We start from the raw sequence: 12,887 nt of genomic DNA, 5'->3' as shown, positions 1-12,887 counted from the left end.
GTTATGCACGGAGGTCACCCATCCCACCAGCACTATCAAGCTAGCTCCCGAGGTCTGATGATGAGATGGGGAGCGCATTCCTTGGGGTCTTATCATTGTGTGTGGCACTGCAGTCTATAATACAGTACTGTGCATTCACGCTTTGATTAACTGCTTATATGTGAGACAGTTCAGTGTTAGTTGTACGCAGTGTGCTGCTGGCCATCTGGACGCGCCAGTGCCCTGGCGGAGATGGAGCGATGAGATCAGCGCGCGTGCAGGTGCCGGGTGGCTCATTGCATTGCAGGATCGTGAGAGGTGGTGGCGGCGGCGGGGGCTTGAGTGGGGAGGCCTTCATCCAGCAGTGGATTGACCATGGCCGATGACGATCGTGTTTTCAATTTCTGAATGATCGATTCACCCGGCGCTCACGATTTCACGTGCGGCGGGGAATCTACGAAATCGATCCGCGATGGAGCTGCGTGACGTCAGGCGTCGCCTATATAAGAGGGCGCAGCGCCCCCACTGATTCCGTTCGAGTCGCCCCGCGAGTCTTCACGCCCCCTCGTCTCCTCCTCGTCTCTCTTCCCTCTCTCCTGCCGGGACCGCCACACACACAGCGAATCGAAAGCGGCCTTCGGGGAAGCCGGGGAGCCGGATGATTAAGAGCTCCGTTGAGCGCATACTGAACAGCCACTGTTTCGCCAGAGAAAAATACGGGAGTCGTACGATGCCAGGACTCACCGTAGAGCGGAGGTGAGAACTCCTCCACTACACCTCGTCCACACCACGACTCTCTAAAGTAACATTACGTACAGTAAACTATCCTTAACCAATCCACTTGCGGATGAAGGCAACAGACGACGATGTCCGTAGTACAGGCGGTTTGACCATACTTCGCCGTACTCGTCGGTGCGGATTTGTTGACAAAGGGGTCCCAGGAGCGGTTGCAATGTCACTCGGCAACTTGACGTTGGTCGTGATGTTGTTCATAGCGCAGTGCGACCACCGCTCCACCCGCTTTCCCGTGCGGCACGCGGCCTCCACGATTCGCCGAGACGCCTTGCGAGGAGCCCCCCCCCCCCCCATGGTAACCTCGCATCTTGTAGGGCTCCTTGACGTCTGCGCCTATACACGGCGTGTGCGACTCGAGTAGACTTGGGTATATCCACACCTCCTCGGCCCACGAAGTGAGAGATGAGGGAGGAGGGGGGGGGGTTTAAATCGCCGAGATGGCGTGCCGAGTGGCCGCCTCGTGGTGGTGTTGTTTCGCCGTGAGCGGTGCCCACGGTGGTGGGAAGGGTCGGGCTGTTGGTAAACAATGGCCGCGTCTCGTGTGGCGAGGGAGGAAGAAGCCTCGAGGGCCGTGGTTCGCTCTTCCTCGCCGCTCCTCCCCTCTCCTCAGCCCGAAGAGGAAGCTGAGGTTTTCGTGAATATTATTCACGAGGGTTCCTCCTCCTGCCCCCTCCCTGGCTTGACGCCTGCTGCTGCTGCTTGAGAAAGGAGGACAATGGCGGGTGGGTGGGGGGGGCGACGCCTTCCCCAGGCTCCGGGGAGACAAAGGAGGCTGTGACGCGGCTAGGCTCTAGCGCATTCTCCGATTGTTACAAAGATTTGCGTTCGAATCCGGCAGGCCGCCCTGGTTATTTGATGCGGTACGTTAACTGTCAGGTCTCACGGCGCGCGCGCCGTCTGCCTCACAAACACGAGGGGGACGTTGAAGACCCCCGTGACGTAGTTAGGAACGAGGAGGACATTGTGCCGGCGGTGTTGCGGGTAGAATTTGCTACATTTAAACAAAACATATATAGCATCTTCCCCCCCCCCCCCCCCTACGATCGCACTGCATATAATAACTCTTCCTTTAACCTCCGCCGCGAGGCTGCAGCATGAAGAGTTTACCAGCCGCATTTGTTTCATGCTGGCGGTGCCTCCATCGGTTCCTCGTCATCCGATACTCATCAGCAGGGATGCTGCCGGGGTGGCCCGGGGGCCCAGACTGCAACTCTGCTCTTTACAGTGTTTGACGTGTGACCTTGACGCTTCTTTTTGACACGTGGTGCTGTTTTGACGCGTAGAGTTTTGTTGACATTTGACCGCCGTGTTTAACCTGCTGGACACGGGGGGGAGGGGTAAGCTGTGGTGACAACGGAGGGGCGGCGGTGGCACGGGGGGGGGGAGGGGGGGCGGCGGTGGCACGGGGGGGGGGAGGGGGGGCGGCGGTGGCACGGAGGGGGGGCGGCGGTGGCACCGGGGGGGGGAGGGGGGACGGGAGCGGCGGTGGCACGGGGGGGGAGGGGCGGCGGTGGCACGGGGGGGAGGGGGGGCGGTGGCACGGGGGGGGAGGGGGGGCGGTGGCACGAGGGGGGAGGGGAGGGGCGGCGGTGGCACGAGGGGGGAGGGGAGGGGCGGTGGTGGCACGGGAGGGGAGGGGCGGCGGTGGCACGGGGGGGGAGGGGAGGGGCGGCGGTGGCACGGGGGGGAGGGGGGGCGGCGGTTGGTCGCCGCTAGCGACGCTTCTAGAACTCTGGCTCCATCCTCAAACCCCCTCCGTGCCGCCATTGTCCGTACGTGCTGACGTCACACTACTACGCTGTGACGTCAGGCCATGCGGCATTTGCGGTGACGTCAGCTGGTTAATGGAGAATCGATCCGGCGTTAGTCGCGCTAACGATTCCCACGGGGCATCGTGCTTGAACGACTTGTAGGTGTATCTGCGCACCACAGTGGCTTTCCGGAATAGCACCAGCAGATTATTAACACATTGAGCCCATGAACATCATTGCAAATCTACACTACCAGTAGTGTTTAAACTGTTTCTTTATCTAATAAAGGTCCCAACTTGGTCATTAACGCGATTTCAACACAGAGGGTGTATCATCCATTAGCGCAATAAAGCTGCACATGTGGGGCTGTGAGTATTTTAGAGTCTCCGCGTGAGAATCTGTCAATGGCTAGAATCGTGATCCCGTCGTCGGGATTCTCTCTCCCCTGATGAGAACACGCACCTCCACAGTGACCACACGATGGCCGTGCATCCCCACTCGTCTCGACACGCAGCTCGTGCTTGACAGACGCACGTTTGAGGCAGCGCTCATCCGTCTCGCTCCTAGGCCAGGAGTTGGACATTCCTCATTCACATGGCTAGGGCCAGTCTCTTCATACCGGAATGAATACTCCCGGCCCTTGAGACTCACTGGCTCAGCCTGCAGCCATGCCGTGGTTTGTAAAGAGGGGCGCATTTCTGAGATTCCGTGACCATGGTCTCCATTTGTAACGAGAATCCAGTCGGCAAGGGAGAATGTTTTTTCTTTGGGATAATGGCGCACGGTGAAAGGCCTTGCTCGCGTAACTGTGGGGCATCTGTGTGTGTGTGGGGCCACTTGGCGGTGATGTAATCTCTTGCCTGGCGTACGCGTGGGGGAGAGTGGGGGGAGAGGCCCTTTGGGCTCCCACTCGACGCGGTGACGATGCCTCTCGTGGCTCCCACTGCACCGGGGATGGCGCTGTGGTTTATTTTCTTCAGTTGCTGTTAGGGCAGCCCTGCAAGGCCTAAACACCGCAGGCGGCCAATTACAATCACCTGCGTCCTCATACACTTAAGCAGCACCATCAACGTTCTAATAGATAACAGTTGACAGGTTTTTTTTATGAAGCAACATAGGAGCTTGGGGGAAATATGTTGAATGGAATTCCGAAGTGCAGCAGTGCGAAGGAGAAGTGTTCGACCTGCCGTGCGATTTGTTATTAAACACAGTATGGGTGAGATTAAACTTGCAGTCTTTCGAACCATCTTGAGAACCTTGACATTGAACCGATTTTCCTAAAGTTCTCTTCGGATCCGTTCCAATAATTCTCGCCCTCGCCCACTGCTGTCCAACATGACTGCCTAACGGATGCCTTTCCTGCTGCCCTAAGTCGGTGGAAGGTAAACGCTGCGTTGTTGCTGCCAGGCCAGTCGTGCAGTGACTAGCTGCAGGATGGGCCCTGTTTAAAATAATTTTGCCTGACGTTTTCCTGATGGAAAACCTTTGCAATCCGTTCAACGTGTTGTTTATTTTAACGACCGCAAGTGCAAAAATCACTTGCTCTTTAACTCGGAGCACATTTGGGTCACATTTCATGTTGATGGTTTCATTCGAAGTGCATTCTCCTTGGGAATTTATTTTCCTAGGTACATGAACCACAATTAGAATTGTATACGTGCAGTATTGTGGCTTGTGTTTAACTGTTATTTGTACAATGCCTCCAATGTTTTTATTTTGTGGGAAGTCAATGGTGATTGTCAGAAGAAAAGACTGGCCCTTAGGTACAGGAATATGGGATTAACCCGCACTTGCCAGTGACGAGCAAAGACCGCCTGTGCCCGGCGAGTCACTAACACGTTTTAGTTGAAGAGGTTCGGTCAAAATTTAGATTTAAAGCTTTCGTGACTGCAGTAATTCATATTCTTAGTTTTTTCGGTAAAGTCACGTTGAAGAGAAACAACAAAATAACAAAATATATATATAAAACAATAAAAAATTCTCACGACGTTTCGACCATAACTCAAACGGTCATCTTCAGGTGTGTCCGTTTGCATACATTTTTTTAAATATATAAATAAATGCGCCGTTTAAAAATAAATTTATGCAAACCGACACACCTGAAGATGACCGTTTGAGTTATGGTCGAAACGTCGTGAGAATTTTTTTATTGTTTTATATATATTTTATTATTTTGTTGTTTCTCTTCAACGTGACTTTACCGAAAAAACTAAGAATATGAGGTTCGGTCAGTTTAAGATAGAAGCGTCGCACTCTTGAGCACATTCATTATTTGGGTCCCCAGATGGGCTAGAGCCGCTAGACGGCAGTAACTCAATACTCTTTGGTTTTTTCGGTAAAGTCACGTAGGTAAGATAAAATTTAAAATAAAAGAAAACTAAATTAAATCACGACGTTTCGGTGGTAACACAAGCTTCCGTCTTCAGGTGGATAGCTGCAGCTATCTTGCTGAAGACAGAAGCTCGTGTTGCCTCCGAAACGTCGTGATTTAATTTAGTTATCTTTTATTTTACCTACGTGACTTTACCGAAAAAAACAAAGTATGAATCCTTGCAGTCACGAAAGCTTCAAATCTAGAATAGGCAGTAACTCTGTTGGGGAGGGCTTCATGGCGATGGGGTAAAGTGTGGGAATTCTGATTTCTACACTCGCAATTGTTGTTGGCAGCAGGGTAGGTTCCCAATGCTGGGGGGGCATGATTCGACTTCCCGAGTCCTCTCTTCGTTCCTCACCACCCCAATGCTCTGCTCCTTCACGGTTGCAAATGGAATATAAATTGCGTTTGTGCATCCCACTCACCCGGTAGTGATGGTGAGCTCGTCTTAATTTTGAATAATTCAAGAGACTCCCTGGCTTGGTTTTGTTTTGCACGTTGGCGGTGGTTTGTGGTAATTGCACTGTACTACGTGTTTACGATAAATGGGTGCGTTTGTTGCCGTACAGTGTGGCAGAGAGGAAGCTGAGCATTTCCTCTCTTGCGGCAGCTACTGGGTGCTGGTTAATTTTATAAGAATTGAGTGGATGCTACTTTTTACAATAAAGCTCGGACTGTATGGGTGATCCAACCAAGGGATGTGTTTATTGGATAAATACAACATGTATGTGTAACATAGTTTAATTGTTGCGTTTGTACGGACGCCATTACGTGTAGGTAGATGTTAAAGCCTTTAAACCACACGCAGTATTAAATGGCAGCTGCCTTATGCTTGGAAGCTGCTCTGAATTAGTGGTGTGGGTTCGGGGAAGCTGACATTTTTAAATGCCGCAGTGCTAAGTATTTTCACGTGCGTCACAAATGCTCAAGTGACAAATGTCTGTTTCCTCTTTGCAGTCTGACCTCGCAGTTTAGTATCCACCCGGGTCCAGGGCCTCGGTGGTGCTCCTGATGTTCCTCACCCATCTTTGAAGATCCCGGATGGGCGGGGGGATGGTGAAGGGGATCACAATCTCTCAGCTCTTATTTACACTGTAAGAAATGGCCTTGAATAAACACAAGCCGCCGCAGTGCTTTTCGGTGGATAACGCTCTGTTTATCTCTCTTCACAAAGGAGACATCACAGCGATACACTCCACTACGCCTGACGCGGTTATCTGGCTTGACCACCTAAATGTGAAAATTGTTGTTTGTTGCTCTGCTTCTACATCAACCATACAAAAGAAGAACTCTCTTCCTTGTTTATGAGAAACATACTTCAAAGTCATCCATGTGCACGGTCATAACACTCGAGGAATATCACTGCATTAGCATTGTGATTAAGCATGCGAGTTTAAGAGCCATGAGGTGATTGCTGTTTAGGTTTTCTCATTAACAATACTTCTCGCTGTGGTGAACAGGGCGACAAATGGCCTACATATCTATACACAAGGACTGTTGGATTTTTGGGTTGTCTTAAAGTTCGTGCTGCATGAACTAATCGCCCTTGTATTTGGCTTTAAAGGCTGAAGAGGTAACGATGTGAGGAGCACCTATTAAGCCTGACTACACACAAAGTTAAAAACGAAAATTGTTTTTTACTGCGTAAGGCCCACTGAGCCACACAACTATTTTTCAGAAGCGACCTGGTCGCAAATGAAAGCTTTACGAGAAGGGGCTTAATGTGGACATTTTAGCGGGGTTGGTGTCGGCACCACCACTGCATTTGCCTTCGCAGTTCTGATGGCCAGACATGCCCAGTCACCTGCTTGCGCATGCTTCGGTAGCTGTGCTGATCATTTGTAGACGATATCTTTGCACCGATATTGAATGTTGACCATTTGTATTAGATGCTAATATGGCACCATTTTTCTGTCCTCAAGGATGATCGGCTCATTGTCATGCGGGACCCACCCGCCAATGGCAAGCCCAGTGTCTGGCACTTCCAGACAAAAGTCGGTGACTGTCGCACCGTGCAGTGGGACGCGGTGCTCAGCAACAACAACCTGTTCTTGGAGATTCCACAGGGCAGCCTGCCAGAGGGCAGCAAAGAGAGGTACGGTGATCCGGAGGGTGCATGCATGTGCCATCGTTGCCAAAAGCCAGTGCCCACAGGAGCAAGAACGTTGTACGAACACTGCAACAGTTTACATTTATTGCATCGAAAGTTAATTTTGGAGTGATAGCACTGATTATACAATTTCAACAGTTATGAAAGAACTAGGAATGCCAAAATGCATCACCATCTGCCCTTTTTGCTCTTTGAATTGTCACAATTTGAGGTCTTAATTGAATGACAATTTATGATGTATGCATGTATTGTCCTCTAACTTGATAACCAAATTCAACATTGGCATATTTAATCTGCATGAAAAGAAAGTCTCCAATTATATTACACTATGCATGCATCATGAGTGTATAATTAATTTTACTCTTGAATGGATGCATCATTAAAAGACCAAGCCTTTCACCAAAAAAGCTTTTAATACATTGTGGTGCGAGATAATGCAGTGTTTCTGTCCACTCGCTTTGTACGGTTACACGATTTGCTTATGTAACTTTAGATTGCATTGTGAACAAATGAACGGATTGTGGTGTGTAATCAGACAATCTCCAGGTAGGTTCCACAAGCTTGTGCAAATTCCCCAGGAGCAGTAGTTGGACTATTTGGTAATATGTGCCACGTCTGCCACAATTCCTGAAGGTGAATTTGATGTTTCCCTTTTCTCTCCCTGCAGCTTTTCAATTTTACTAGAACACGCTGAAGAAAAGTTTTCTGTGGACCACGTCATCGTCTGCTTCTACCGTAATCGTGAAGATAGAGGTAATTAATGGACCCGTGCTCACTTGGGATTTCAATGTTTGTTGTATCTTGGAATTGTGTTCCGGTTTTGTGCTATGATGTTATTAATGTTCATTGTTGGTTTCCCCTTGCAGCCTCCATGATGCGTATATTCAACTATCTGGGCTTTGAGACTGTGAAACCAGGCCATCCCATTGCCCCCAACAGGCCTGACGTTCTCTTCATGGCATACTCCATTGATCGTTGCCCATCCTCTGATGAAGAATGAAAGTCGACGTCTTTTAAAATGCCATTAGTAATTCCGGGAGTTCAGCTCTTTTAGTTTTGCTTCATAATTGTCATTAACCAGTGCTATTTGTGACTTTAATGTGTTTAAATTTCTCTTGTGTTCATAAATAGCTTTGTATTTATTTCCTTTTTAAAAAGGTCAGCTGTGCTAGTTGGGCAGTGTTTGTTATAACACCATTTCTGATACATTGGCTTGCTTTGTGTTGATTTAGTAAATGCATGAACCCAGTAGATAACATCTGGATAATTAAACATGGCCTGCTTTGGGTAATTAAATACATCTGTTTAGCAACACACTTGCTTTCATCTTTAGATAATGTTTCTGTTTAAATTTATAACCTGTTATTCCCAGCATATTGATCTCTTCTGTGATTTGTCTTTATATGGAAAAAAATCTTGACAATAAAGATAAATAACAAGGTCTCTTGTGGAGGTGATTATGTTCACGTGTACCCTCAACTGGAATGTGCACCAAGTTATTTTCCAGCCTGCAAAACGTGGACTACCTGGATGGGGTTTAAAGCTTTCATGACTGCAAGGATCCATACTCTTTGGTTCTATTGGGTAAAGTCTGGAGGACAGCGCTGTCCTCCAGACAGTCTCGTCCCTTCACCTGATGAAGGCCGCTTGTGTTGTGGCTGAAACGTCGTGATTTTTGTTATTTTATTTTTTTACCTACGTGACTTTAAGCCAATAGAACCAAAGAGTACCTGGAGGGGCTTGAATCCGCGGTGGCTGTGACCGAGCACACTGCTGCATGCGCTCACCAGCAACATATGCAGGAATCCCGGCTTGGGGGACGGGTGCTGTACTGCAGTCTTGAGTCATTCACACCGCCTAAAGAAAGGAGTACGTTTGCTTTTATAACTAAGGATTGTCAGCGGAGGTGTTTGATTGTGAATCTGCACTATAAAGCTATTTTTAACACGCCTTGTAGGGTCGGGTCAGAACGTTACTACGGTTCTGTGGGATTTACCGCAGTTAAATGGAGACCCAAATGTTCACACTGCTGGAGTGTGGATCGATATGGTTATTGCACGATTGTGGTGCCACTGAAGCTTCATTTGAGGTTTTAGTTGTGATTACAAATCTGCAACACCTCGTCACGGGCTCTGGCAGGGAGAATGGGGCCGAGTGGAAAATCCCACAGCACAATCACAGAAATAACGCGAGTTCCACGCGTGACTATTACTCCAAACGTCCTGTGGGCAAAAATCTAACCTTGTTTCAAAGGTCATCCATCAAACGAGAGGGTAGTTGTGGGCAGTCACGCCAGGCCACGTCTCGGTGACAATGTGGAAACTAACTCTTCATGTGCCACAATTGATAAAGCATACGCATCTTTTTGCAAGGGAGACCTGGTCTAAAGAGCAGGATTTAAATAACGCAGGCTGTTGTGCGCATACAAATACAATACACTGAAATGCATATTCGGTGTGATGTTCACGTGCTTTTAATGTACGATGGATATTAATCTGTCGAGGCTGAGTGAACCTAGAGGGGTCCCGGGCGGGATTGAGAGTCGACTGTAGCTGCCCCTCCCCCGCGGCGTTCGGGGTTAAAAATAGCCGCGCCACACCCCCGCGCGGCACGCCGCAGCCAATGGGATCGCGCCACACCAAAACGCGAGCCAATCGGCGCGCTCTGCACGCTGCCGCTCGGCTGTTGTCGGGCGGAGAGACTTGGGGGAGGGGGTCATGGTAACGGGGGGGGGTGGCGAAGGGGAGGAACAGCCACAGACGCCGGGTACATGGGCGGGTGGACAAGCGAGTGGACAGGCGGGTGGACAGATAGGTGGACAGGCGGGTGGACAGGCGGGTGGACAGACAGGCGGATAGACGAGTGAAAAGGTAAATAATTGAAGGTAGAGACGATTGAATGGTTAGACAAGTGAAAGCGTAGACGATTTGATATAAAACTAGACGATGATAGGGACAAGTGAACAGGTATACAGACGGTTGAACGCGTGAGACAGGCAGACGAACGGATCGATGGGCTGGGACTGGCGTAGATGGGCTGACAGTGTGGGAGAATGGCCGCTGAGATGGGCGGACGGCTGAACCGAGAGAGGGACACAGAAGCACAGCGCGGCTGCTGTTGTTGATGAGGGCCACAGCGATGTCAACCTCGCCACGCCGCTACTTGGCAGGCGTCTGCTGAGAGATTATGGCGACAAACGACGCTCGACGTGGTTGTCTCTGCAGCGAGTGACGGACTCGGGTTTAGAAGGAGTCACAGCCAGCGGCCATCTCACGTGGCAGCCACACGACTCGCTTGTTCACAATGAACACCCTCCCCCCCCCGTACTATACACAGCAATGTGTAAGCGGAGCACATTCCCCAACCCACACATTCACAACAATGGCTCAAGGTGACAACATTGTTCACGTGCAGGCCCTTGTCTATCTAATATTCTTGCGTATTGTCGCGATATTTTCAGGAGCGAGATGCCAGTGTTGAGGTCTGCCAGCCACGACGAGAGGGCATCAGGAGAGGGTGGGTGTCGTTATGCTGTTACTCCTCAATAGGATGAATACATAGTGCAGTGGTTTACAATATGGTCATTAGTTTGGGTTGCACGGTCACAATCGCACCACTGTGGCTTGTTTGGTTTAATTTCCCACTATTCAACTGCTGAGTGGCCTTCTACCCACCCGTGATCGGTGCGCCTGCTCTAAACTAATATTTTATTTTACAAGGTAAAGCCCACTGAGCTATTAGCTATTTTTCAGGGGCAACCCGGCTTATGTGGGAATGTATAGTTGCCAATGATCTACAGGCATGTATCTAAATACAGAGGACCCGGAGAAAAATCTACGTGACCACGGAGAGAGAGAGGAACACGCGAACTACAAATATAAAAGAGGCATTGTCAGGGTCAGGGGTCGAACCCACGGCCTCTTGTGTACCAGGCGAGTAAGATAACATCTCACCTTGGAGATAGAATTGACGTGCTCTAAGTTGGACTGTAGTTCCAAATGAGGTCCTCTAAGCCTGTGCGTGAAGCTCTTGGCTACGTACGGTGCGAAAGTAGTTCAAGCTACATGCAATACCCCTAAGTAGGGAGGATGTGGATTGAGATATTTCAAAATGACAGTATGGCTTGGCGTTATACTGTCAGCTCTGGTCAACAGTGCCACTGATGAATATACCCACTTCCCTGTGAACACACAAAAACCCACAGGAAACTTCCACAAATATCCTCTCAGAATGTGCTTGGGTAACACTTGTTCGTGTGATAAACAATGAGCTGTTGAATTGTCGCATTATCTGCACAGGCCAAACCAGTCCCCTTCATTCCGAGGTGGGATCTGCTGCCGACCCCATTGACGCGGCATTATAAACTTACAACTGCCTAGACTTGTCAACTTTCTTCCAATAAAAGAAGCAATCGGTTTTATGTAACCTAAAGGAAATATATGTTGGTGTAAAAGTTGACATCCAGGCATTCATCCAGCAGTGGATTGACACAGGAGTGTATGTGTGACGCTGTGAGATATGGCATTATATAATTGATGTTTTTCAATTCAGTGGCTGGTTGTATAAAACATTTAGAGACGTCTTTTTCCTCGTTGTGTTGCTATAAATAACAAGCTGAGGGTATTACCCTCATGGTTTGTTATGCAATCGGCCACATGTTTAAAATTTACTAGAGAAAATGCCAGTCTAGGTCACAGCTTACAGTTTCTAGACATAATCTTCTTGAAATATGACAATTCAATCTACAGACCATTCACGAGAACTCAATAACTCGTTATACATGTACAGTACACCAATTTTTAAACCAAATTTAAAGATATGTCCCATACAGTACACATGTAGCCTACAACACATTCATTACCCACCTTGACATGTACACATTGTTGTTTAAAATTCACAAGACAATTGGTGGCCAATAATAATGATGATCGACCCCATCAGTGAAATTCAGGCCCGAAACCCTTATGACTGAGATGATGAGCCTGTGGTTGCCACGGAAACCAATAGTGAAGACTCAGCCCATAATCTGACCGACACCAGCCACACACGAGAGCGAATTCGAGGTCGGCGATAATGCATATCTCGTTATCTAACGTTTGAGACCACTAATATGAAACATCGCTGGGCTGCACTAACACCAAATGTGGGCAGCCTCGCAGCGTCTCCCTTTGACCACACAAATGGTGGTGGGTTGCACCGTCAGTGGAAAAAAACACAAGCATGTTTTATTTAGTCGGATCATTGATATTTGATGAGAACTGTTTAATGAAATATGTTCTCTGCTTTAGCAAACAGCAAGTGGGGAAAGCATACACGAACCGCTGCGCCGCACACCATAATGCTATGCACACAATACAATGTTATTTGTCCATTAAAAGCTGTATGCTCAAAATGTATCATGCGATGGGGCTCTTGGGTTCGACACAACAGTGCCACATTGTTAATTGGGCTGTGTAAAACGGGTGAGGTGAACATCAATCACCCTGTCACCACGGTATGCACAAATACGCAATGACGCCATTCAATACAACCTACGGCATTGTTTCTCGTGGTTCTGGGCAATTTGCACCAGAAATCATGTTGTTATAGCCGAGAGTATTTTTAAAATGAGGTTACCATAGAGATGTTCCTGGGATAAAGGCAGGACACACAGTGCCTGCGCTGCATGTCAGAGCAGAACAACTACCAGAAGCTGAACAGGGGGCTCTACTACGCTCCTGGGTGAACACCAATTACTTGACGTGTTGATTTTTTTTATCACATCCCGTCTGGGACCTCACTGCCCTCGGTGGTCAGAAGACTGAACTCACAATCGTAAATTTGCGATTTTAAATTCCAGTCAAGGGCCGTCTCAGCGCATCATCCGTCTGGGCTGATA

General features: G+C 48.8%; 1 protein-coding gene across 1 annotated transcript; it reads left to right on the top strand.

The window, feature by feature from the left end:
• The first annotated feature begins 5,856 nt into the window (after nt 1–5,856).
• Nucleotides 5,857–8,450, top strand: LOC116942173 (ornithine decarboxylase antizyme 1-like). The gene is made up of 4 exons (XM_032953790.2): nt 5,857–5,993; nt 6,822–6,994; nt 7,677–7,762; nt 7,876–8,450. Exons 2-4 carry the CDS (start codon nt 6,840–6,842, stop codon nt 8,007–8,009), a joined length of 375 nt encoding a protein of 124 aa, XP_032809681.2. The 5' UTR covers nt 5,857–5,993; nt 6,822–6,839; the 3' UTR covers nt 8,010–8,450.
• The last annotated feature ends 4,437 nt before the right edge of the window (nt 8,451–12,887 follow it).

Source organism: Petromyzon marinus, chromosome 13 (genome assembly GCF_048934315.1).
Source record: "Petromyzon marinus isolate PM22_M1 ecotype Great Lakes invasive population chromosome 13, UKy_Petmar_22M1.pri1.0, whole genome shotgun sequence".
Taxonomy (NCBI): Eukaryota; Metazoa; Chordata; class Hyperoartia; order Petromyzontiformes; family Petromyzontidae; genus Petromyzon; species Petromyzon marinus.
The sequence above is the reverse complement of the archived record's forward strand: the minus strand, read 5'-3'. Positions and strand labels throughout refer to the sequence as shown.

Coding starts and splice junctions, on each gene's coding strand:
- LOC116942173 (XM_032953790.2), top strand. CDS start 6,840: ATGCGGGACCCACCCGCCAATGGCAAGCCCAGTGTCTGGCACTTCCAG. Junction 6,995..7,676: donor CCAGAGGGCAGCAAAGAGAG/GTACGGTGATCC, acceptor CTCTCCCTGCAG/CTTTTCAATTTTACTAGAAC. Junction 7,763..7,875: donor CCGTAATCGTGAAGATAGAG/GTAATTAATGGA, acceptor TTCCCCTTGCAG/CCTCCATGATGCGTATATTC.